Source organism: Temnothorax longispinosus, chromosome 8, assembly GCF_030848805.1.
Source record: "Temnothorax longispinosus isolate EJ_2023e chromosome 8, Tlon_JGU_v1, whole genome shotgun sequence".
Classification (NCBI taxonomy): domain Eukaryota; kingdom Metazoa; phylum Arthropoda; class Insecta; order Hymenoptera; family Formicidae; genus Temnothorax; species Temnothorax longispinosus.
The window spans coordinates 20675943-20700045 of NC_092365.1; the positions used below are offsets into that span (position 1 = coordinate 20675943).

The window sequence follows — 24103 nt, forward strand, 5'->3', positions numbered from 1 at the left end:
CGTAGATTCTCCATACGAGAGCTGCGGCAAGAGCGTGAAATCGAATCCGCGAGAACGCGAACGGGATGTACATGCGGACGTGTCTGTGTTTTTATCGTGGCGCGTGAGAGGATCGTTGCATAAGAGAGCGTGCGAACGATACGACCCTTGTGCGGTCGATTTAATGCCCATAATGTTTAGCGGTTGCAGGTTGTAGGTAGTATACTGCTGTCCCGCGTGGGTGTGTTCCCGGTTTTCGTAGGCGTCGTCCGCGATCCGTCGATCGGCTCCTGCCCGGAAAATGCATAAAGCGGGAACGCGACCGTTCTTACGGGAGCGCGAAGATGTCTAGATGCTTCTAATAATACATAGAAGCGTGTCAGCACTTGTTGCACACATATTTATTATTTAGCTAATGCGTAGTAATTAGTAAAAGAAATCGCGCAGTTAGAAATGGATTAATAAGATAGTGATAAGCTAGAGAGGCGTATCGCGATTGCAGTGTATTTCCATATTCTCTATTAATAATTGTTTTCTATGTGCCGCAGCTAAACGGTTAATGTCTCATAAACAGGGAATAACCGATAAAACTGGATTACGACGATCATGAACGGTGGACTTTAATTATGATGCTTCGTAACAATAAAAATAGCCTGCCAGTCGATTCTACGAGGTAGATGCCGCGTAAAAAGTTTACCCTACTTTCGCTTGCAAATTAACCTCGTTATAACATCACCACGATCCTCCTCGATCGGGGCGGCTGCAAAGTAAAAGATAAATAAGCGGCACGCGAATATTCATGTTTCGTGAAAAACCAAGAACCAAAAGACAAAGAAATAAGTATTCGCTGTTATGCTGCTGTAAAGCATCGTTTTCCATCCAGCTCGGTGGATGATCGTTCGTGGGGGAAGTACCCGGTAATTACGGACTAAATCCACCCCTCGTCGGTGTTGCCGCCGGGTTCCGGGCACTCGAAAGAGGGTGCATTTTAGTCAAACCCCGCGATACAATCCCGTATCCAACGTTACATGGAGCCGTTTAAGTCGTAATGTATAAAATCAATAGACGCGCCGGACTGCTTCCAAATTGGCTTGGGTTCGTCAACGGCCATAACGGAAAATACCAAAAAGTTTGGACAGAAAAGCAATAACATCAAACACGTTTTCCTATAATTAATTATATCCCATAATGTCTTATTATTACGTGCTATTTATACGCGAAGAAACTTTGTTGTTTGATTAATTTGAACGTTAGAATAATGCAGGCCAGATATAATAAAAGATATAAAGAATTGTATGTGAGATTGGATGGACCTAGGTATTTGAAGAGAGAAAATCTAGAAAAGTTAAATATGGGAGATAATGTAAGAGCGTTAATAAGAACGAGATGTGAGGTAATATGGAGGAAGGTAATAAGTATTGGTTAGAAGAAGAGGAAACATTGTGTGTATTCTGCGGACAAAAGAGATAATATTAGTCATTATATAGAGGATTGTGAACATACTAAAGATTTGGTTTATAGAGTTAAGGAGAAACGAAAAGGAAATATAATAGGATAGGTTACGTAAAGACGAATTAGGGCAAAAGGAGAGGTGTTAAAAAAACTGTGGAAGGAGAAAGAAGTTAGAATAAGGAAAAAAAGATAGAAATTAGTACTAGGATTATTATTATTATTGTAAACCAAGTCCACTTGTTGGCATAAGCTGAAGTAATAAGGATATTGATTAATTAATTAATTTGAACGTGATGAAAAATGCAATAAAATTTTGAGTATAAAGTTTTCAATTTTTAGTCAGCTATATCTAGCTCGCTTCGTGCTTTTTACAAGCGTGAAGTTTCACGATGGGAAAAAAGAGGACAAAGAACCGCGCGTGGTTCGTCTCCTCGGCGCGCTCGCGTTAACCCTACCATTCCACCTGTAATAACCCTGAAACCTCCGTCCTCCCTACGCGTCCACCCCGGTGAAGCGAGCCAGGCGCTCGCTCCACGAGGCTGTTTAGACGCAGCGACGACCATCGTCATCGCTACTACCCCTGCGAGCGGCCAGGCCTACCACCGGCACCGACAACATCAATATAGGCGCAACAGTACGCTGTCGAAGGGGGACAGAGGAACGTCCACGGGGTGGAAAAGCGGGAATCGCGGGAAGTTAGGTATTGATCGCCTTTCCACATTGCATGGGGGTGGCTTCGCGCGCGCGGCGACCCCCATAACCAACTGAGCGTCGCCATTACACCGCCATGGGCGGCCGCGCAGCGTCGCAGACGTACTGAGACTACTGAGAGTGAGGACAGATCAGCCGGCCGGCACAAACTCGCCGGGAATCGTGCACGCACACGCGAACGGGCGTCAGGCCCACGCAATACGAGATCGCGACGCGAGAAAAGGAAGAGATAAGGGAGGAAGAGAGGGTGAAAAGACGAAGAAGTCGCCCACCGGAAAGGACGGAAAGAGCGGCTCTTCCGAACAGGGCGCAAGCTCGGGGTCTCCTTGTTTACATCCACCCAGCGCCGACCGGCACGTTGCTCCGAACTAGCGCGATCGGCGTTGTTACGTCCAGCGAGGTTTAACATCCCCTGCAAATCGACGGTTAACAGCAAGAATTCGGAGTACTTCCGAGGGGGAGCTTTCCTCGGCGAGGAATCGTCCTACCTTCGGGACGACTCTGGAAGGTCAGGGACTTGCCCATGGCACAGAGCTTCATCCTCGTTTAATGAACACGTGAGTATATGTCTGTCATGTGGGATTTCCACGGGTGTCTTACGAGTGCTCTCTTGGATCTTTGTGCCGGGTGTCTTGTATCGAGATAACGTGTTGCGCGCGCGACGATCGGTGAACTTTTTCGGCCTGTGTCACGTGCATGTCGACGTCTGAAAAGTTTTGCCAATTTGTTCGCAAGCCGTTGCGAATAATAGCGGAGTTTAATTAGATGGTAATTGATCCCAAATATCGCGAGTGAAATATGTAAATGATAGTATGAAATTGGAGTTTCATAGCAGATAGAAATTACAGAGTTGCTGGATTAGAATATTGATTATAGGTATTATAGAATTTGCCGGACGAATGTGGAAGTTTGAACGCGTCGATATAAAATTTCTTGCGCGCGTTGGATATTGAAAACCAATACCAGATGCTCCGAAAGCTATAATATAATTTACAATTCTAATTATTAACACGTATTCAACGCAAACTGCACAAAAACAATGACACGATTTAAGTTAACACGAACGTAATCTAAAATTCTAATGATTCGACTGATGGGATTGTTTATACGTATGCGCATTTGCAACTGTTACACGCTTTCGCAATTGTCAATCACGGAATTTGTTGTGTGGCTCTTAATTAAAATAATGCTACTTTCTACGCTGGTTTCTCGGTCAATGACTTTCTAGCAAAACAATTCCACGCCAGTTATATCGATTTTTAAATTGGTTGCGTGTAGCAAACGCATGAAATAGCTTACGGCATGGAATGCATTGCATTCACACGTAGCCTAGAGGTTTTAGAAAACTCGTTGCAAGAAACATAAAAAGCGATACGATACACATAGAATAATTTACAAAGAAGAGTCATAAAATTAAAATTCAAAGAAATATACAAAATTTAAACGTAAATAAACATAAAACGCAGCGTATGTATAAACAATATAAAAGTACGATTCAATCTATTTCAAGATATTAAATAATTAATATATATATATGATTATTTAATAAATTTCAATCCTTTTAATTTTTGGAACTCCGTTAAAATTTATTGCGCTTGCTCCACCTATAATTTCCCATCTAAATTATAAATTTTTCACCATGGCGTACGTTTTGAAAAATGGCTCTTACGGCTGACGGCGCCAATTAATCTTGCGTAAACGAGAAAAATGTGCGCGGTGTGTTTCAAACTGTACGTGAAAGGGAAGCGGTTAACGAGCTGATAAATGCGCGGAGGCTTCGGTTCGACCGTGCCGCGAACCTTGAACTTATCGACCAGCCTGTATTTATATTGCAACGACCCAAAAATCGAGTCAAGGACCGGTGAGTAAAAACGAGAGGATCGCGTTTGGGTCCGGACGCTGTATACACGCGCGCATGGTGCATGCGTGTACTACGTTCACCGAGCGTAGCATTGAACTGTAGTTTCATGTGACTAAAAAAAAAAAAAAAAAAAGGGAAGACATACTCAAAACCTTGCCAAATATAAATTCATCCATCTCTATTATTGTCTTTATTTGTATCAGTTCGCCGTCGGTTTCCTCAAAATATGATTAAATATCACAATTCCCAATTCGCGAACAATGATAAATTAAGGATAAAAATGCAAAACGCGCGATTCGATCGAAAAATTGCCGAACAACAGTCTTGTCGTCAAAGAAATATATTTCTTTGCATGTATCTAAAACGGGGCTGCTGTCGGGGAACGAGAGAAATCACGATAGATGAAAAGTAAGAACACGTCTATTATTAGTTGTGAATTTCTTTGAAGTTTCAATGGGCGGGCAGAGTACTCGTATGTGCAGAACTCGAGGAAAACCCTTTGCATGTATTTTGCCGCCCTATAGTGTCCGCAGTAATCTGTCTTCGTTTTCGATATGCTAGACAGAAGAAGACCGGTGTGTTAGACTTCAAAGGAGTCTGATGGACAAGAAGACAAATATTCCGACGAAAAGACACTTTATAAAAGCCGCGAGAGAAAATTGTAAAATAAAAAAACAACATTGGTGAAAAATGATACTGCAAAAAAATATTGAAACTGATTCGTACTTTTGTACGCGAGTTAATGTCAGTTGTGTTTAAATTTAACTGTGTTTAAGTTATAATTTCGATTTACATCGAAAATAAGCTCGGCACGAAACGCTTTCGCATATATTATTAAGTTACTCGCCTCGATCACCAAGAGTATCCACTGCCAACTCGCGATTCGGAAAGAGAAAGGATTGCGACTGTATCGTGCGACCATCATAGAACCACGATTATTCGCGCGGGAGACGCGAAGCGCGACGCGAGTGCCTCGACGCGGCTCAGCTCCGTGCCTGACCATTATAAACCAATATTTCGTTCGATGCGACCATATTAAATCAATTTTCGATAGAATATCTTGTGTGTGACGTTAACAAATCACGTTTTATTTAAATTGCAATAGCGGCCACAAATGAATATAATGTTGAAGTGCTTAATATTGAAGTAAAAAGAAATGTTTTACATAGCTTGTTATATTCTTACGTAGAATATTACTTCGTAAAAATGTTATACACAAATCCGTGATTGCAATTGAGTTTTTGGCACGTGAATGCGTCCTGGAGATATTTTGAGAGATTTGTCTCTGAGATATACGTGTTTCACAATGGAGGTAAGAAAATAACAAATAAAGTTTCGTGGGTTCTCTCTCTTCTCTCTATTGTTTTAGTGGTAATTTCATAGCAAAAAGTTTCGTTGCCCGGCTAAAGGCACACATTTTTAAAAATCCAATATTAATGTCATTAATAGGATATAAAATAATGTATTTTCTAATATAATGTGTTTTTACTGTGTTTTACTTTTTTGTTAAATAAATCTAATGAGAAAATGGCTTTATTTATCTTTATTTATTTTTGTCGATCTTTGAAAATAACAAAAAAATCAGATTTTAAATAAATTATAAAGAATCGCGATTAATTGAAAAGTATTATATAAAACATATTCCGAGTTGAAAGCAAGTCCGGCACAAATATTTCCGAGATAGCAAAGTCGCAGGCGGAAAAGGGCAAGGTTATAATTACCTTAATTACAGCGATTACAATGTAGCGCAACTGCAATCGAGGTAATGTCGATCTTCATAGAATCGCTGCACGGAAACGCTTTGTCTGTTCATATGTGTCTTCGTGCATAAAAGAGTATATCTTCATTTTTTTATTCCAATATTCCAGCTGCGATTCTCTTCGACATATTTATGCAAAATTTTAATAACGCGCGGAATGTATATCACAAAATAACGTTTTACGTTTCAACATGATTAAAAGACGATCCTATGATCTGTGCGTCGGGAATTAAAGCGGCTCTATTTAAAACGGAACTAAATGAAGAAAGGAAAGAAAGAATTTTCACACCAATTCGACCAAATTAGGTGGATAACACTCCTAGCAAGTTGGGAAATTACCGACGGTATCAAAGAACGAGCGTCATTGACCAACTCGACGCTGGGAACGCGGACTATCACGGGGGAGCGGCGTATAGCCGCCGCGGATCGGTCGATGGATAGTACCTACGTGGGCGTCGCGACGCCGGCGCCGATACGAAGCTCACAGGTGGTCGCCACGCAGTCTGGCTGGTGTTTCGTGTCGGGTGCCGTGCCGTGCCGCGCCGCGGCAGCGCTTCGACGGACGAGCTGCCGGCTTTTTCGAGGTCCACGACCGTGCGGGGCTGCTCGAATCGATCCGCGGCCACTTCCGGCTTCCGTTTGTTGTGACGCCCCGCACACGCTCGCGCGCGCGGTTTCACCCCGGCGCGAAAGCAATAACCTCGCCCCCGCGACCTTTGTACATGTGTGCGATTCGATTCGATTGTCTCTCTCTCACACCCCGCGAGAGTCGCACCAGCCGCCGCGAGTCTTTTCCGCCATCGTGAACTACCCCGCGTGCAAGCTCCGCCGACTTCCGTCACGCGCGTCGACATCGTCGCCCGAATGCGCCGGAGGAATTTCACTGATATAGTGAGCCAATTTGTGATGAAGCCGATCGGACTAATTGTGATAGTGGGATGAATGAGCCGTCGCAACATTGCTCGACGTTAACGTTAATGACCATCGGCTTTTGTCGCTCCCATAATTATTCGATCAACATACGATCGTCAGCCTTTAAATAATGTAAGAATTATTTTTGAAATTTTTTCTATATATATATGGTATATATAATTTATTAACTTCAGCTCTTACGTGCCAAGAAGTGGGAGAATTTTTCTACATGACGTATTGAAGAAGGAATAATGGCTAACTAATAATAAACAGCGACCGTGACTTCAAGCTGTTTTCTTCAATCGAAACATATTGATAATTCAGTGAATTATATTTGGCTGTCTGAGAGCTGAAACATATACTGATGGCTTGTCAATATTCATTAATACGTTATGAGTTATGATTAATTCAATACGTTTCTCCATATTGCGTGTTGATTTCGATGCTGGAAATAACTCGATTAAAATTAATGTATTATACATGGCGTTCGGTATGTTTGTTTTATATTCAATGATAGGAGGACCGTGTCCAAGTATTCATATCGATCGATTATAATCTTTTATTTTCGTATACGTTGTTCTCGTGAGGTTTAACATTGAATCTCTTCGATATGCGACGAATCCGCTGATGTAACTTGTGCACATGTATACATTCGCAATAAAATATACCAACTTTTAGTTCGAGTCAGGTGCATCTGAGTAGTTGAAAGTTAGCTGTGACTACCGAGTGATTTTGTTTAATTGCGAGGCAAGAAGACCTTAAAGCGAATTGGAATCTATTAACGAGATCGTCCTTGTGCGCCGAGGCACAGGGATAAAATGATCAGCCAAGAACTTAGACTTTGGAACTTATTACATCGTTACAAAGACTAGGTTCGACATCGTATCAGCTAAAACGTCTCGACGTCTTGATATCAGGAGCTTTCAAGCTCGGAACCTTATTTCCGAACTCCGATATATTCTTCGTGGCTTCCTTTGTATGAAATATAGGTCCCTCTCCTTGGATTCAGCCTCCTGCGGAAACTTCTTGCGTGGTTTAGATCTTATCGAACGTGGGTGCGGAAATAAAGCGAGATTATTGTCTCAAGTTATGCAATGGCATGCGAATTTTGTAACCCAACGCTGTCATGCTTCATATTTTATGTGAGATTTTTCGTTTTTTAAATTACATAAAATGCAAATCCCCTTGAAAGAATTCCTAGAATTGAAAAAATTTGGAGGGGACATTCTTCATTTTCGCATGTCCATTTGATCGATCGATCGAAAAGCCTTCCTCCGCACTGTGTCAATAGGAAGGCTTTTACCTATTCTGATTTCAGTCAATTATAACTACGTGCGAAGCGACGTCAAAAAATTCAAATAGAATAATCCTATTAAATCACGGCGAGCGAACTCCGCGAGCAATGGAATTCGTCAAATCAAAAAGCGCATTTGGAAAAAAAGCGCGTAGTAACATTTTTTTTAATTTGTTATTTTCATCTGAATATATTAAAAATTTACATCAGTTATGTATTGAACATGAAAGCGATAATTTCGATTGTCGATTTAATAACAATTTTAATTGAACAAATTTCACCCATATAAATGCGTCTCGAAATTAATTCTTCACCATAAGTTCAGTAACGATCTGAAAATTGCTCTCGAGACATTCTCGAATCTATTATCCCTCATGTTTCTGTAATCGATTGTTCAACCGTGTAGCTTGTCGCTCGCTGACAGTGCGGGATCTCCAGAATCAGTGCTCTCGCACGAAAACGCCTGAAAACCGCGTCGCAGCGAAGCAGAGGGCGAACGGACGGCAGAAATAATTTCGCGCTCGTCGACATTCACGTGTACGTGCGAAAAGAGAAAAGAGATGCATGCTTCGGAGAGAGAGAAAGGAATGAAAGAAGGACGAAGACGGAGCCGAGTCAGCCGAGTCGCGAATGGATATTCGTAATTAAAGCTACTATTCTCGTCAAAGCGAACATTTCCAAATATATATATATGTGTGTGTGTGCGTGTGTGTGTGTAGTCGCGACGATGGATGAAAATAGAAAGAGAGGGAGAAAAGAGCTTGCACGACGGAATAAGCTTGCAGTAGACATCGCGACGTCGCGACGTCACCTGAATGTGCATTCGGTTAGGTCAGTTATCGCGGGATCTCAAATTCTCGATCCTCGGGCCTGTACGTATCGTCAATTACACAAATTGCTGTCATTTGGACCGGACGTAACATAAGGTCCGGTTTGTAACTGATGGATGTTAATTATAATGCCTGGTGACGCGATTATTCAAACACACGATATGAGGTAAAATTTGGACATTGAGAATAAAGCGAGATTATCAGTGGATACTAATTTTATAAATTCGACGGTGTAAATACATTTCGAAGAGTATTAAAAGATTATTTTCCACATATAAATACGGTTGTGATATGTTCAAGTTTTTATTTGATATAGATAGCCGATAAAGCTAAAATTCCCTCTCCCGTATGATTCGCGTCGTAAAACATCGCGGCTTCCAATCACTACAACGCTATTTTACGCCGCTTGCCTTGTTCTTACAAAGATAGACTGTAACCATGAGAGGAGATAGGTCAGTAACCGTTCCCAAACCCCACCGCCCTTCCAGTGCTGTACCGCAACAAGATGACGGGTTTCCTTAATGTTTTAACAAATGTGGATAAACAATTTAACCGATCTACTTTAGACAGAGTTTGTCAATAATTTTTTTTTTTTATTTTAATAATAATTTTGTTTGTCTTTTTAATTAAGGGATATAAATAAAAATGAGTTTAACTTTCTGCTCTATCTACATTAAACATATTTCAATCTTGTTCTTATTTTCATTTTTTATTCTTTTTATTATATTTAATTCTTATATAACTTACTTTAATTTCTTGTTTTTTTTTATAAATAACTTGTTTTTAAATTGAGTACCTTATTTCTACGTATGTATATGAATGTACATGACGTATAAATATACGTGAGTGTTATCAGTGTGTTGAGTTCGGGTCCATAGAGATTCGCTAAATCCAAATAACTGAGCGAATCAGTCACCCCTGTGGAACTTTAAAAAACAATCTTCAAAAAACAGTTATGTTAAGGTGTGCCTTCACCGGAGTTGGAGAACAGTTTGCGAATTACTTTATTTCTGATGTGGCCACTTGTTCGTGAACAGCTTACAAACTGTTAATAAACAGCTTGTATATAGTCGGTAATTTTTAATTTTTTAATTCGGTTGCTGTTTGCGAGCAATTCGTTACAAGTTCGCTTTAGTAGCGATAAGATCAAAAGGAAAGCGACAAGCCCAAAGTTAACACTGGTGCAGATAACATGTACAGTTTTCGCAGATGTTCGAAAGCTGATCGCAAACTTTTTGTTACGCATTGTTCGTAAACGAGTAGTGTTTGCGAACAGCTCGTCAGCAAAGTTCGCGAACCGTTTTCCAGTGAATGCGTACCTTTAGAGGTGGCACATCTCTTCAAACATATCTCTTCGAGAGATATACCCGTTCGTTTTCTATCTCGCTCGTTGAGTTCTTCGGAGAGCATCCACGTGGAAAGATGTATGCACGTGACCAGGCGAACTGGCGCTAGCGCGCCAATCGCAGCTCCATGTTTGGCGATCTCTACTATGGAGAGAGAGCCAAGAAGCGAGTTAAGCGGCGATGGAGCTTCCTTCTGAGACAGTACCAATCCGATCGCGTTTGCACTATCGTGCTTGATTTTTGCTCAGCTCGCAATCTGTGTCTCGCGCAAAAACGAGTTTTTCCCTCGAGTATCTCTTTTTTTATCGTTAGAGTATTAAACACACGTATTAAAGTGTTCACCATGGGTACCGTGGCATTAAGTAAGTTTAGTGAAATAAATCGGTGAAATAAATCAGTGAGATAATATACAGATTTGAAATCTTTGGCGCGTGAATTTAAATAATGTCGTATTTTACGTTTGCAAATGTGGGGTTTATAATTAAATTAATGAGGGAAGAATGTCACAAGGCTCGATAATAACATTACAGAAATAAATATGATACATTTCTTGATTAAAGGATAAATGTCATTCGTTGCTTTTAAAAAGCTTACATGTCTGACCTACAACGATCATCGGTGGAACATATACCACAAGCGTTTCATGTTTCATTCGATTATATCGCTATCCTGTAGATCCTATTACATCAAAGTCTCTACGATGAAGCAATTAAGCATGTGTAAACAAAAATAATGATAACACACTTGAGTTTTTATAAATTTATAAAATGACGCTCGTACCATGTTTTAGAATAAGTTCAATGTAAATTTAAACACCTTAAAAGAAATTACTATTTGTTTCGAGAATTAAAAGTCGTAATTCTCGGCCTTCCAATTCTCTTTTACTTTTCAAAGCATTCGTAAATCGGAGCAATTTGCGAAAGTTTTATTTCTTACGATCGTTGAAGGCTAAAGATTCAAAGGATCGCACGTACGCCTCAATAAAATCAAACAAACGTCCGACGAAATCCAGCGAAAGGGATTCCATTCCTACTCGTATAAATAAAGCTGTTGTTATACACTGTGCGTGTTTTTATTAAATCACGTTTAATTAAATTTCTTATAGTTAATAACATGCCTTTTATAAATTTCAATCAAGACTCTTATATATAGTCAGGTATAAAAGACATGAAATTTTAATATATTTTCTCTAAGATTCGCAGGAGTGATATAACGGTCATATTCAAATGAAACATAAACTAACTATTTGAGTAATATGCAATTTAAAAGACAGCATAAAAATATGTATACAGAATAAATATACATACCACAATGTTGCTGATAATATTATATATATAGGCACCCTTAACGTTTAGGCTGGTCCCATCCCCAGTAACGTCTACTATTCATGACGCAGCAACTCGAATCTATGTTTTATTTGAACCCTTATATAAGTATACGATTATCGATCTTTCGTAACGAGACAAGTGCCACGTGTTACAAAAACTTAATCGACTTTCATAAAACTTCATAAAACATGAGCAAGCTTTTGCCATCGCGTGTCGAATATTCAAATGCGTTCTAAGTATTTGATAAATAGTTTTGTCGTGCGTGTTTCTGACTTTAGTTTTATTCTTCCTCAGATCGTCAGAGAGACAAAAAGGAAGAGCCTGAAGAGATGCAACGGTGTCCATACCTACATGAGATGAAAGAGCGTTTGCTCTCTCAGCCGACACCAACTGATAGCCTGGACATGGAACGACTCGACGGTGGTACTCCTGTTAAGGAGGCTAATCTGCACAACGATTATCCGGCGCATATGAATCCAGGTGTGATACCCGAACCCCCGGAAATGCCGCCTGATTCTTTGATTGGCACTGTTGTCAAGGTGAGCAATTAAACATTAGCGCCATAATAGATTATATATGCATACCAATATAGAATGTCTATAATCCGCATAATCTGTTTAACCAGATCGAGCTTCTTTGGTCAATACGTAGAAACAGTCTTTTCTTAACAAAACTATCGGGACTTAAAGACATTGGTAAAGACCGAATTGACCTAAGAATCTACGATGAAAAAGAACATCTGGCAGTTTTTTTTTAAACCTAATAAAATAAAATTAGATTGTAATGCATGAAGTATAATTGCATTCAACATAATTTCAAAGTACCTAATAATTCCGACGGAAGTTTTATTGGAAATGTTTAAATTTATTCTTGATATGGTGATTTCAGCTGAACTCCGATGGCTATGGCTCGCACACCTCGCCGGCGCATGCGAGGCAGCCTCTAGTTCCACAGAATTCAAATAACCCACCCCTCTGCCTCACTCCCACGTATTCCGGTCCTACTGGCATGCTGCCAAAGAATGCGAAGTAAGTATATACATTTTGACGAATACAAGTTCGTAAGGCCCTTGATTATAAGATATATGTTAATGTCTCCACTCTGCGAAATGATATTTAAGATTTTCACGAAACATGTTTAATTCCTCTCTTTTTAATTAGTTGAGTAGTATAATTGGCGAACAATACACATATAAGAAGGTATATTATAATAGAATTGAGGGGATATATTATTATTATTATTATATAATTTTCTTTCAACGATATTTAACGTATAATATACGTACAATAAGATCCCTTTTGCACTTTATCAATTTGAAACAAACATAAACATCCGGATCATTCGTCTAACCCGAAAATCATCACACCACGTGGAACTCCGATATCGTGCCTCAAGTGCATTGCCTATCATTAAAGAGTCTCTGGAAGCCTTCGAGTGACTTAAAATAGCCTTCGAGATATTTACTTCAAGGCGGTTACACGTTTTACGATCTCCGATACTTGCAGACATCAAGCCCATTCGCTTGGTGTTTTAGCAACCAAGTGGCTTATAATAGAGCCGATATATTTGCGTATTTCAAGCTTATATACTTAGCCAACGTGTATCGATCCGCTACATAATTAGAGAGGTGTTATTAATTGCTTAATAATTATCTTGAAAAAAAATCTGATAAAATCGAAGTGTAAAACAAAGCAGCTAACATAAAACGCGGGATATAAATATTTCTACGTGGATATTTCAAACATTAATTTCACATATTTTGCAGGGGCCGTAAGTTACTTAATTACCCGAATGAACGCGATCTCTTGCGATTGCATTTACGAGGCGCGATAAGTTCGCATTACGTTAAACGATTTTGCAATAGAGATCATTGAATGTGTCGTAATATGCAAATAATTGACGCAGCAATTTACGGCCAGTCAGCTTAATGGTCCATTAATACGCGCTTTTAAAGAGCAATATTATTTTGAGAGCTTTTTCAAGTAGCGATATACGTTAACGATAAAATTGATCAACGACCATTCATCCGACAGATAAAAAATTAAATAATACGGGATAAGATATACAAAATAAAATTCACCGTAAATTCGTGGATTGTAAATACGAAATTATGAAGATGAGAAAATGAGTTACGTTATTCAGTTTTATTATATAAAAAAGACACGAGTATTTCGCATTTTTCTTGAAGTATATGAGCTGAATTGTTAAAAATTGATTGTAGAAGGGACTTGAAGGGACAGTTAAGAATTTCGTAGAGGAAGGTTCTTTCCCGTTGTGTGCGAGAACGAAATTATTTTCCATTTCAAGATAAATTTTGGTCATCATCATTTTTGCGATATCTCATTCAGAGTTTAGTTCTGGAGACGCGGAATCGTGGCAGCACTGCCACACCGGGTCTCGAAATCAATACTGCTGTGCGTGAGTGTCTCGCCTGTCGCAATCCTTGAAACGCGATATTATAGCACGCAGAAAAATGTTACGAACGAGCTGTTGCGCCTGATTCAATTGCACACAAATCGGGTTACCACGCGATTCCTTAATTCTCCGCTTAATTCTTTTATACTTTGTCGCCACTTTTATATTAACGCGTATGCGTAAAATAAAAGTAACAGGTCGAAGTAAGAGTAGGTAGGCGAAAATAAAATAAATATGAAAGAGACGAAGACGTATGTGTTAAAAGCTGAAACAATTTTACGATTAGTCTTATATTTAAAAGCCGAAAGAGAAAGCTGCGGGTCTTGTTACATTTGTATGAATTTAAACCGCGATAAATTAAATGGAATATTTATTGATATATTAATATAAATTATCGCGCTTCATGGTCATTGGTCTCTACTTCCTCAATACAGCTTGAGAATCTGAAAAGGTTGCGACATTGTGGAGCCCGGGATTGAGAGTATGGACCATAGCCAAAAACCACAGTTCTTGCCTATACTGGGGCCAAACTTTATTATTTAGTTACTAAATAATATTTAGACGCTACTGAATACTGCGGAATATCGCGATACGCTTTTAAATCGACCCCTGCCAATTCGCAAGGCTGATGGCAGAGAGCGAGGTTTACGTCTATCGTAATAGACATAAAATAAGGCAGAGAAAACCGTATATGTAATTACACGCATCCATCACACGATCTCTTTTCACAATTTACGTAGTTACGTATTGGTGGAAACCGGGGCACCATGAGCCATGGGGTACCGACTGGGTCATTGACTGTTTAGGATAATCCAGAATATTTTGGTTGGTGAATAGATATGGGTATGGTATGGTGAATAGATATTGTCCAACACTATTAAAAATAAAAATAATTTAACGCGAACACCTTGTTGCGGCTCTGTGCCCTGTCGTTATTTATGTTTGATCAATCGCGATCTCTCGTTGGACGGAGTATAGGTTTTGTGTGTGACTCATAGTGCTCCAGTGACAGACCCATGGTGCTCCGGGTATGGGTCTGTCACTTGAGTCATTTCTCAAAAAATGTGTTCTAATTTTTTTTTCAAAAACTAATCAATAATAGCGTATTTGCCAAATACGCTAAATAAATTTTAAAATATACATAGTGCTTTAATTATTTAAAAAAATGAGACAAAAAATCTTATATTTAAAAGTACTTTTCACAAAGTCTGTTGAGTTTTTCACTTACGGTTTTCTCTACCTTGCTTTACGTCTACAATTACGATAGACGTAAGAACCTACGTTTCGTTCTCTGTCATCAGCATAACTCAAGAATAACTCGCAACGTGCTTCGAATCTTGATCTTGGATCATCGATAAAGATCAGTAATCCGATCGAATCGTTAAGATACTGTCGCAAGCAAAATACATACGTTGCGCGTCTACAACACCTACGAAATTTGTTGCAATACTCTCGGCCGTACATTCGTTTGTTGCTGCCATCGTCAAAAGCCGGCGATTTCGTTCTTCAGCAAGCAAAACGCTTTTTCCAATCACCGCGGCTTCTCGTTCCCGACGTGTATATACACGGGGGCCGCGCAATAAATTCCGCCCAAATCCTCGGAGCGCCGAATCGGCCAATCGAAAAGCAATTCCCGGCATTCCGGCATTGACAATCGGTCAGCGCTCCGTCTTCGCTGGCTTGCGCACTTCCGTTCACCGTCATCGTACACCGATCGATCGGTTACAACAACCGGTACTGCTGCGGCATGCACCCGAGACACGCGCGCGCGATCGGGAAACTCCTCGCGCGACAGGATGATCTTTGACTCGAGCCGAGAGACGCGGCAGCGAGCCGAGAGGGTCGTACCAACGCGAATTTCGCGCGCGTGAGGAAGGTCAGTGACCCCCGGTGGAAGCGTTATCGAGCGGGTCAGTGGGTCGCAGAACCACGGAGCATTTTGCCCCCCCTCGTCACCGCCACCCTGCAGCCGCTACCCTCGGCCCCGCGTTGAACTATCTCGCGCCGGCCACCCACCCACCGCCCCCGCCCCTCGACATCTTTCCGTGGAAGAGCAGTGGCGGTGGCTGAATCGAATGCGCGCTTGAAATCTCCTCGACTTTGCAAAAATTTCGTCTTTCACCTGGCGCGGAATTCTCTAGCAGCGGATAACAGCTTCTGTTTCAAATGAATACGCTTTACCAGAAAACACTGTACTTGATACAGATAGACTCTGAAGTCTTCACACATAACATTCTTGCATCATCTGAATAAAAAAGAAGTCTCATTATCTAGCACATTACACTTTATGTAGAATCGTGTCTTTTAGAAATATTCTAATTTTATTAGCTGATGTCTGACTTATTCTTTGTATTTGTGAATGCGCTTTTATTAAAATAGGTATGATAAATAATACTTCTGTCAAAGTCAATGGAAAATTCTACGGATAATTTCAGATGCGTTTAAATTAAAGCGCGTCAAAAATTTGACGTTTATTTCACGCAAATAATGATATGCCATCGAGGCTTCTCGCATTCCTCGAATGATGGACTCGTCGATGAAGATGAATTGGAAAAGGGACGGCGAGGAAATTCGTAGCGCGACAGCAGCAGCGAATTCCCCGGGACAAAGAGAACTACTCCCCGCTCCTGCTTCTGTCGACAGAAATCACGGAAATGCTCAATAAGCTTTGATGCCAGAAAAGCTTACCTATGCAAATGAAATTAATCCACAAGAGTAATCAGAGAAATGGAAGTGGTTTATTTTACACGTGAAAATTAGCTAATAGCAAAAGCGTAGTAACGCAATTATATCGCCGACGTTCTGTGGGAAAATATACTAGAATGAGAAGTGTGAACTCTCGACAAATTTGCCCCCTCCAAATGAGAAAACCCTTTTTTTCCTCTTTGCGGAAATGGGATGATGCACCGTTAAACATCCGCAAATTCTTCATCACGATTTCCCGCGTCCAAGACGCGTTTACGTCTGTAAAAAGGGATTTCAAGAAGTGGTCGAAGACGGGGACGGAAAAATCCACAAAGACGTAAAGACGCGGGACTCTGCCGAGGCGGAGAACGTAGGGCGTCGGAGAACGTATAAGCTGACACGAAGAGGATGGGGGACATCATCTCCCCCGAGGAGGGAAGCGGAGGAGAGCCAGAGAGAGAGTTAGAGAGATAGAGGGAAAAAGAAAGAGAAGCGAGAGAGAGAGAAAGAGAGATAGAGAGGAGGGGAGGGAGAGGGAGAGAGAGAGAAAAGAGCACCCCCGCGGCTCTATATAGACCAAAAGCTCTCGCGTTCGCATTGCGCTTGTGCGAGAAGCTGCCGTTGCCCGGGAAGAGACCTCCCGGCCAGCCTCAGTCTCCGGGATGCTGGGGGCGGCGATCGTGATTCTACCCCCATTCTCGTGGCGCTCCGATAACACAGCCCGACTGATTGCAGCGCGGTCCCGTTCGCTTCTCGGCGACCACTCGAATTAGCCCTCGTCTCTCTTGCCTCCTGCTCATCTCGCTCTCGGCTCGGCGCGCGCGAGGAGAGGAACCCCGGGCTCCGTTGTCTCCCTTGAAACGGGTCCACCCTCCGTCTCGGCGCCGCCGTTGCCGCATCCGTCCGATCCGTCTATCCCCTGTCTCCCTCTTTCTCTCTCCGGGGATCCCAATCCGCCCTCCGTCCCTTCTCCGCGTCCACGCTTCACACCCTTTTCCGCCGAAGCTGGGGCGCAGTCACCGCGAGGGCCTTCAGCCAACCGCCTCTGGCAGGTGAGTCTCTCCTGTCATCTGTCGTCGCGGGTGCGTCGCGACGCTCAAAGTGGTGGTCGTTGTCGGTCAGCGGAGCGTACAGTGCACTAGAACCCTGGGAGATTCAGCCGCGCTCGTGTGTGCACGGAATTTTCCATTAGCTCGTTCGACCGAGTACGCGAGATCAGAGACCTTCGTATTAGGTCTTAGGGACCTCCGCTTCTTTCTCTCTCTTTCTATCTCTCTCGCTCTTTCTCTCTTTCTCTTGTTTTTACTCTCTCTCTCTCTCTCTCTCTCTCTCTCTCTCTCTCTCTCTCTCTCGCTCTCGCTCTCTCTCTCCCTCTCCTTCTCCGCCATTCATCTACCTCTTGGTACCGCTTGCGTATTCTTCTCGATTCATTTGTAGCCTCAGCTTCCTGTTCCTCTGCAGTTCGATTCTGCCGACGATTCGCAAACTGGAGCGCTATACAGAGTCCTCTTTCCCGCTTTCGCGCAGTGAAGAGAATCGAACGATATTACTCAAAGATTTATTGTCGTAGATGATTATAGAATATACAAATCAAATATATTATATACATATATGTAACATAAAATATATACTATATCTTGTGTTATATTTTACGTACACATATATGACACGTCATATATTACCGATCATATTACGCAGTACTTCTATCACGAGAAAGGGTGTGCTCCATTTCTGCACTTCAGCAGAAAGAGCATTAACCGATACGAAGAATCAAAGCGCAGGCGCTTCCGGCGGAAGAGAGGAATAAGCGGTTACGAGATTTAGTCGACCTGAATTATTTAATATCGTCAAGATAATTTGCGATAGTCAATTAGTTAATACGACCGTTTGATTGAACTCGATTAATACCGAGGCGTGCACCAAAATGGCCGCACGAGGTACCAGCGCTTCCGAAACACGACCACCACGTAGGGGGCACTTGAGCTCGCGGGGGTACTAGATCGATTTGTTACGAGATCGTTTGAGTATCTTTTGACGATCGTCAGGAGCTCGTGAGACAAGACGAAATCCACGATGGTGGGCGGTGGCGACTGTAAGGTCGCTACCGTAGAGGTAGAGGCGGCCGCCGGGGGCGACAACACGGCGACACTTCCGGTCACCAGGCCCCTCAATCCGCAAAACTCGCCGCCGAACGCACAGGACAACGCCGAGAAGAACAACGCCGCGAACAAAGAAATGGAGCTGAAGAACGTGCGATCTACCCCGGCGAAAAAGTAAGGCGCACGCTGTAGAAAACGAACGAATAAAAAGATTTTTATTTAAGAATTGTCTCATCTGTTTCGAAGTCGCGAATGTAGCGCTAATATGTATAGATGAAACAAATTTTTTTTTGCACAAACCCGCTTTCTTCGGGACAATCTTATGCGAAGAAGAGGATATTATTGCGAAGCGCTTTTACCGCAAAAAAATCTACACGTACTGATATATTAAGTAACGTAACATTCCTCCTTTTTGAGTAAAATTGTCTGAGAAAGAATGGGACGTGCAGCTATTCTTTCCATCCATTACAGCTCGCTAATTTTGACCCTAACAATTTCGCTGAGGCATTAGAACTCCGGATGTTTTTCCACACAAGAATGAAAATCTAGGTCAAGTATAAAAGTCATTTAGTCCGGTTGCGGGACAGATGTTAATGGAGCATAATTATTTAACGACATGTTTATTACGTGCTTGTGAATTTATAAACTTGCAGCCTGGCGTGACTTACGGTACGGCGCAACACTGATTTTAATCAACCGAAGCATAATAAAGGTCTATATTTATTCAAAAGTAACGTAAATTCGAATTTTGTTTCGTGCCTTACAATGGCATGTCAACACTTGTATCGTAGGACTATATAATTACTGATTAATAAACATATGTAACTTTTTTGTCGTTGCACAGATATATTATTACTAGTAATGTTTGCAAAGAAACTTTTCCTATTGTTTCTAATAAACGCATTAATATAATTTCTATAATTCTCTCGAGAACAAGCTATTTCGCGAAATATTAATTTCCGGCTACTCGTGTTGCGTATGACAGCGCAAATGCTTCATAACTTCACGAATAGAGATGCATCGATATACCCGTCTATACTCGAAAACATCGGTCTCCGAAGAGTGAAAGACAGCGGGCTGTCGAATAACCACAAAACGAACGCAATGCTACGCGAATAAAATAAGAATAGACAGGTGAAATGAAAGGTACGAATACCATAAAAATATGCTACGATTGATCATCTACGCAGAATGATATGGTATTAAATACACGCAATACAATTTTACATGTTACAACATACGACTTAATGCAATTTGAAATAATCTTTCAAGGCAATTGCATTATACAAAATTTCCGTTAATTCTAGTTTTCGGACCTTCAGGCAATTTGTATTAAATTTATTTGGGGGGATTAATCGTCTTATTAGAATACAGAATTTTAATTAAGAAACATTATCGCCACAGAACGATAGAAAGCGTTGGTCATGTTACCTTCGTACTAGTCAAGGAATATCCGGCCTGCGAGAAACAGAGATAGCAACAGAGGGCCCGAAATGGAAACGAGATAGTCTAGTTTGGTTTGCACTTCTATTTACGACATAGTTCGTTAACCCTATGCGGCTGGATATGTGTCGCTCGTATCACATATGTGTACGGCGTGCATAATAGATATGTACATTTACGCAACGAATGATAATTAATCATTAATTATTTCCGAGAAGTATTGATTAAAATATGCAGTTAAAAAAAAAACAGAAAAAAATCCAATTTCTACTTTTACGAAATAATTTCTATAAATTACAAAATTGCAATTACTTAAATTACGTTTTATCTAAAACAACACTACACTTTTTATTTTCTTGCATTGCGTTTTCTCGTATATCGCTTTAAATTTCTACAAACGACTATACTAAAAAAGGAAAGTATGTGTCTATGCTGCGTCTGTGTATGCGTATGGACTGGTATGTTAAAGGTGTTCACAGGCATGTTGACACAAAAACTATATAGAGCCGCCGATAAATCGGACAGTTCGCGCGCTACTTTTCAATTGACTAATATTGATTTGACGACAAGTGGTAGCCATATGCATTTCGCGACGAAGCAATAGGTGGATCTCGGATTACACAGCCGCAGTCGCAATTGCATTAACGCGTCCTCAAGCCGATGCCACCGGCAGTCAATGCGTTGCGCTCGCCGCAAAACAGTGCCGCCACAAATCTCTCGCGGGCTGCAATTCATCCTAAATTTAATTAACACGGAAATTGAAATTTCCATTCGTGCAGTGTTGTGAAATACGGGCGCGCGACTTATATATCAAGTGATTTGTAATAGTTTTGCAAAATTGTGTCGTGCCACACAACAGTGGTTTTACGAAATTCGCGATAATGTGAGAGTGTTATTGAACGGTTTGTGTATACGGGTATAAATAGAATTTAAAATATGATTGATTCGCGAAAGCTGAGAAATTTATTTGACGATTTATAACCGCTAAAAGTTCTATTGATGTCTCAGTGCGGAAATAAGTCAATCGGTCAAAGGGCCCCCTCGTAATCAAAGAGAATCGATGCAAACCCGATTACCGCCAATCATAAAATTACGGCTACAGACGGCTTCTCTCGTTGTTACAGGCAAAGTAAATAGGCCGGAAATAGAGAGTCTGACGAGATGCAGCCTTTTGTGGGACAGAGATAAGAATTTATCGATTGGAGATGTAAATACCGGTTCTCCGGTACAATTTTTCTAACGCTTTGTGCAACTCTCAACCCGTAATTTTATAACATTACACACACGATATGCGGTGTAATGATTGACTTGACTTAAACGAGTGCACGATTTCTAATACGCCCAATTCGAATACGCGAATGGTTTGATTCTCCGGATGGTGTGCCGCGAAACGCTTGAAAGGATTTGAGAAAGGATAGAGCCTTGAAAGGGATTGAGGCGAGGTTAAGCCCATAAGAGGGCGAGGAAACAGGGAGGAGCACCGACGCCGAAAGTAGGTACTTCGAGATATCGACCAGCCAGTCTGGACCGTTCCACGTCCGCGCGCTGTTTCCATTTTCTCGTTCGCTCCTTGTTCGCAACTGGAAAAAGGCATGATTGCAACACCGCCTCTTTCACGCGTACAGCAAAAAAGATTACGAGAGATTACACTTTTCTTCGATCTCTTGCTCTGCCATTCTTAGCTTTAGAGAGAGCAAAGTTAGTTTGCTAACTTGTGTCCCCAATCGTCCCCAAGATCAAAGAATCGAAGTAATCTTTCTCGTATTGCTTTCGATATTAAAACGATATGATTATCCTAAACGTAAAACTTTTTCGAATTTATGGAGATAGCGTATTTCATGATTCGATGACTTGATAATGGTGGTTAGCAATGAAGCAAATAGAATGAGATATTGAGCAATATCCAAGACGAGAAACTCATCCATTGTAATTGAGGTATTCTGCCTACCAGCCTAATTGTGACGAACAATAGCCGCGAAGTCTGCCTGATCAATCCAATTAGGAGCGGGTTAGTTATACGACTCTTCCAGCTAATTAATATCGCGAAACTGAATTTACGCACTGTAACACGCTTACTTCTATAAAACAGATGCGTGCGCAAAACGCCGACGTAACAAATAAATGACGTATACAGATACACTAAAATCGCCAGATGCATATTTCTCTATTGATTCTTCGACCAACTTTAATAATTGATTTTTCAGTATAGTAGAATCGCTAAGAAAACTTTGATTTAGAGTTCAATTACACAAATACGCAATTAAAAATGGAAAGATAAAGCAAACGGTCATATTTTTATTGGATAAAATCATCTCTAAACCGGTCGAGGAAGCTGGTAGTCAGATGAATGTCCTCCCCTCCGTGATTCCGTGTTACCTTTTATGTAATAAATTATGATAGGTAAAAGCGATAGGTAACCTGCTTTAAATAAAAACTGCGATTCACGCTCTCGTAAGACGGAAAATATCACCGCCTCTACTCTAACACGTGCATCCGGGGAGAAAAAAAAATCCCTGACGCGAGTGTACAAGCTCGTGTGGGACACAATAAAGTCTGCACCCCAACCCATGAAATGCCACCGTGACAAAGGGCGGTTAAGCCCTTCTCTCAACGTAGTAGACGCATCGCATACATACGTGTCGTCGCGCGGCGTCGCGGGCGTCGTTGAGCGGAGCGAAGCGGAGCAGAGTGGCGCGGCGCGGCGCGGCCCCTCCTGCGTGCGCGCTGCGCGGCCCCGTTTTCCCGTGGAAAAGCCTCATTTCCCGCGCGATTGATTCCCGGTGAGATCGCGCCGAGTTTGCGACCGGCATTATATATAGACTATCGATTGCGCCGCCTAACCTTTGAGTGAGAAAAAGAGCGTAACGAGGATGAGGAGCGCGGATAAGTACGTCCGAGATGTTCGAGCGTCAGTCATGCTCGTCGATTAAAAGCGAATGCACCAGGTCAACTGTTATTGAAGATCGACCGCTTCGCCGCGTTCCGCGTTCCGCGTAATCGTGCCACTCGTACCAAGATCACGCGATGCGCGATCGAAATTAACGAAACCGTTATACCAATTTGTAAAATACCGTCGAGTGTTCAGATCATGTGTGATCCACAAATGTCGATTTATTAATTATATTACTTCCGGTTGATGAACGGTAAACGGTGCATTGCTAAGTGTGGGCTAGTGTGTCAGTGTTTTTTTTTTATCAGTGACAGATTGCGATGCATAATTTTAAAATTTTTGATTGCCAACGGAGTAAATAAATGTCATAATTTGATTGCTCGGCTGTTTGATTGTTTGACAGACAATTTTGTTATTATCCACTTTTGGTTATCAATAAAAAATCTTATAATACGCAGTGTTATGCAGGTTAAATAGAATATCGAGGGCACGGTAGTTATATTTGGTGAAAACAATGAAAATTCGATGAGCCCGAATGCCATTATGGTTGAAAGGCGAAAGCAGAAATAGCACGTTCGTGCGAATCGACTTGCACGATCACAACGAGCGCAACAGTCGACGTTTGTTATATTCGAAGTAGGACACGATGCAAGTGACATAAATCAATTAGCAATAATAAATAGCTAATACAAAATTAAATTAATAGCAATTAATTAGTTAAAAGCAGTGACATTTAAATAATAATGAAATTTATCTAAAAGTGACTGTGTAACACTAAAAGATTCTGCGCGTGGAACGCGCAGGAACACGTATAAGCGTTCATTTAAAACAAAAAATAAAATTTTAAACTTTTAAAGTCATCTCGCAGTGCCGAATTTTGAGTAAAAAATCATCATGGAAGTCGAAGTTGTACCTTTCGTTGATAATAACGGCAAGAAGGACACGCCACGACGGGGTAGCAGAGTGCAAATTGTTCAGAAAAAAGGGTGAGGCCATTATTCGGACATGACATATACGATACGAGATAATCCGATGAATCTTTTGTCTGTCGATGTAACTGATTCTTACTACATAGATTGACTATCATCTGGCAGGTGTC

The 24103-nt window shown here is 41.2% G+C and overlaps 1 protein-coding gene across 6 annotated transcripts in view; it reads left to right on the top strand.

Annotated features, from left to right (window-relative positions):
* Positions 1-24103, top strand: part of Otopla (Otopetrin-like a) — a 33309-nt gene continuing 9206 nt past the window's right edge. The window contains exons 1-4 of one of the 6 annotated variants that reach the window (XM_071787083.1): positions 6650-6806; positions 6869-8964; positions 11767-12011; positions 12361-12500. In XM_071787083.1, coding sequence (XP_071643184.1) covers positions 11802-12011; positions 12361-12500 — 350 coding nt within the window. In that variant the 5' untranslated portion in view covers positions 6650-6806; positions 6869-8964; positions 11767-11801. Of the gene's footprint in view, positions 2700-4664; positions 5316-6649; positions 6807-6868; positions 8965-11766; positions 12012-12360; positions 12501-17129; positions 17625-18617; positions 18846-18870; positions 23991-24103 lie in introns of those variants that run through there. The other 5 variants (XM_071787082.1, XM_071787084.1, XM_071787085.1 and 2 more) reach the window with 5 other exon arrangements.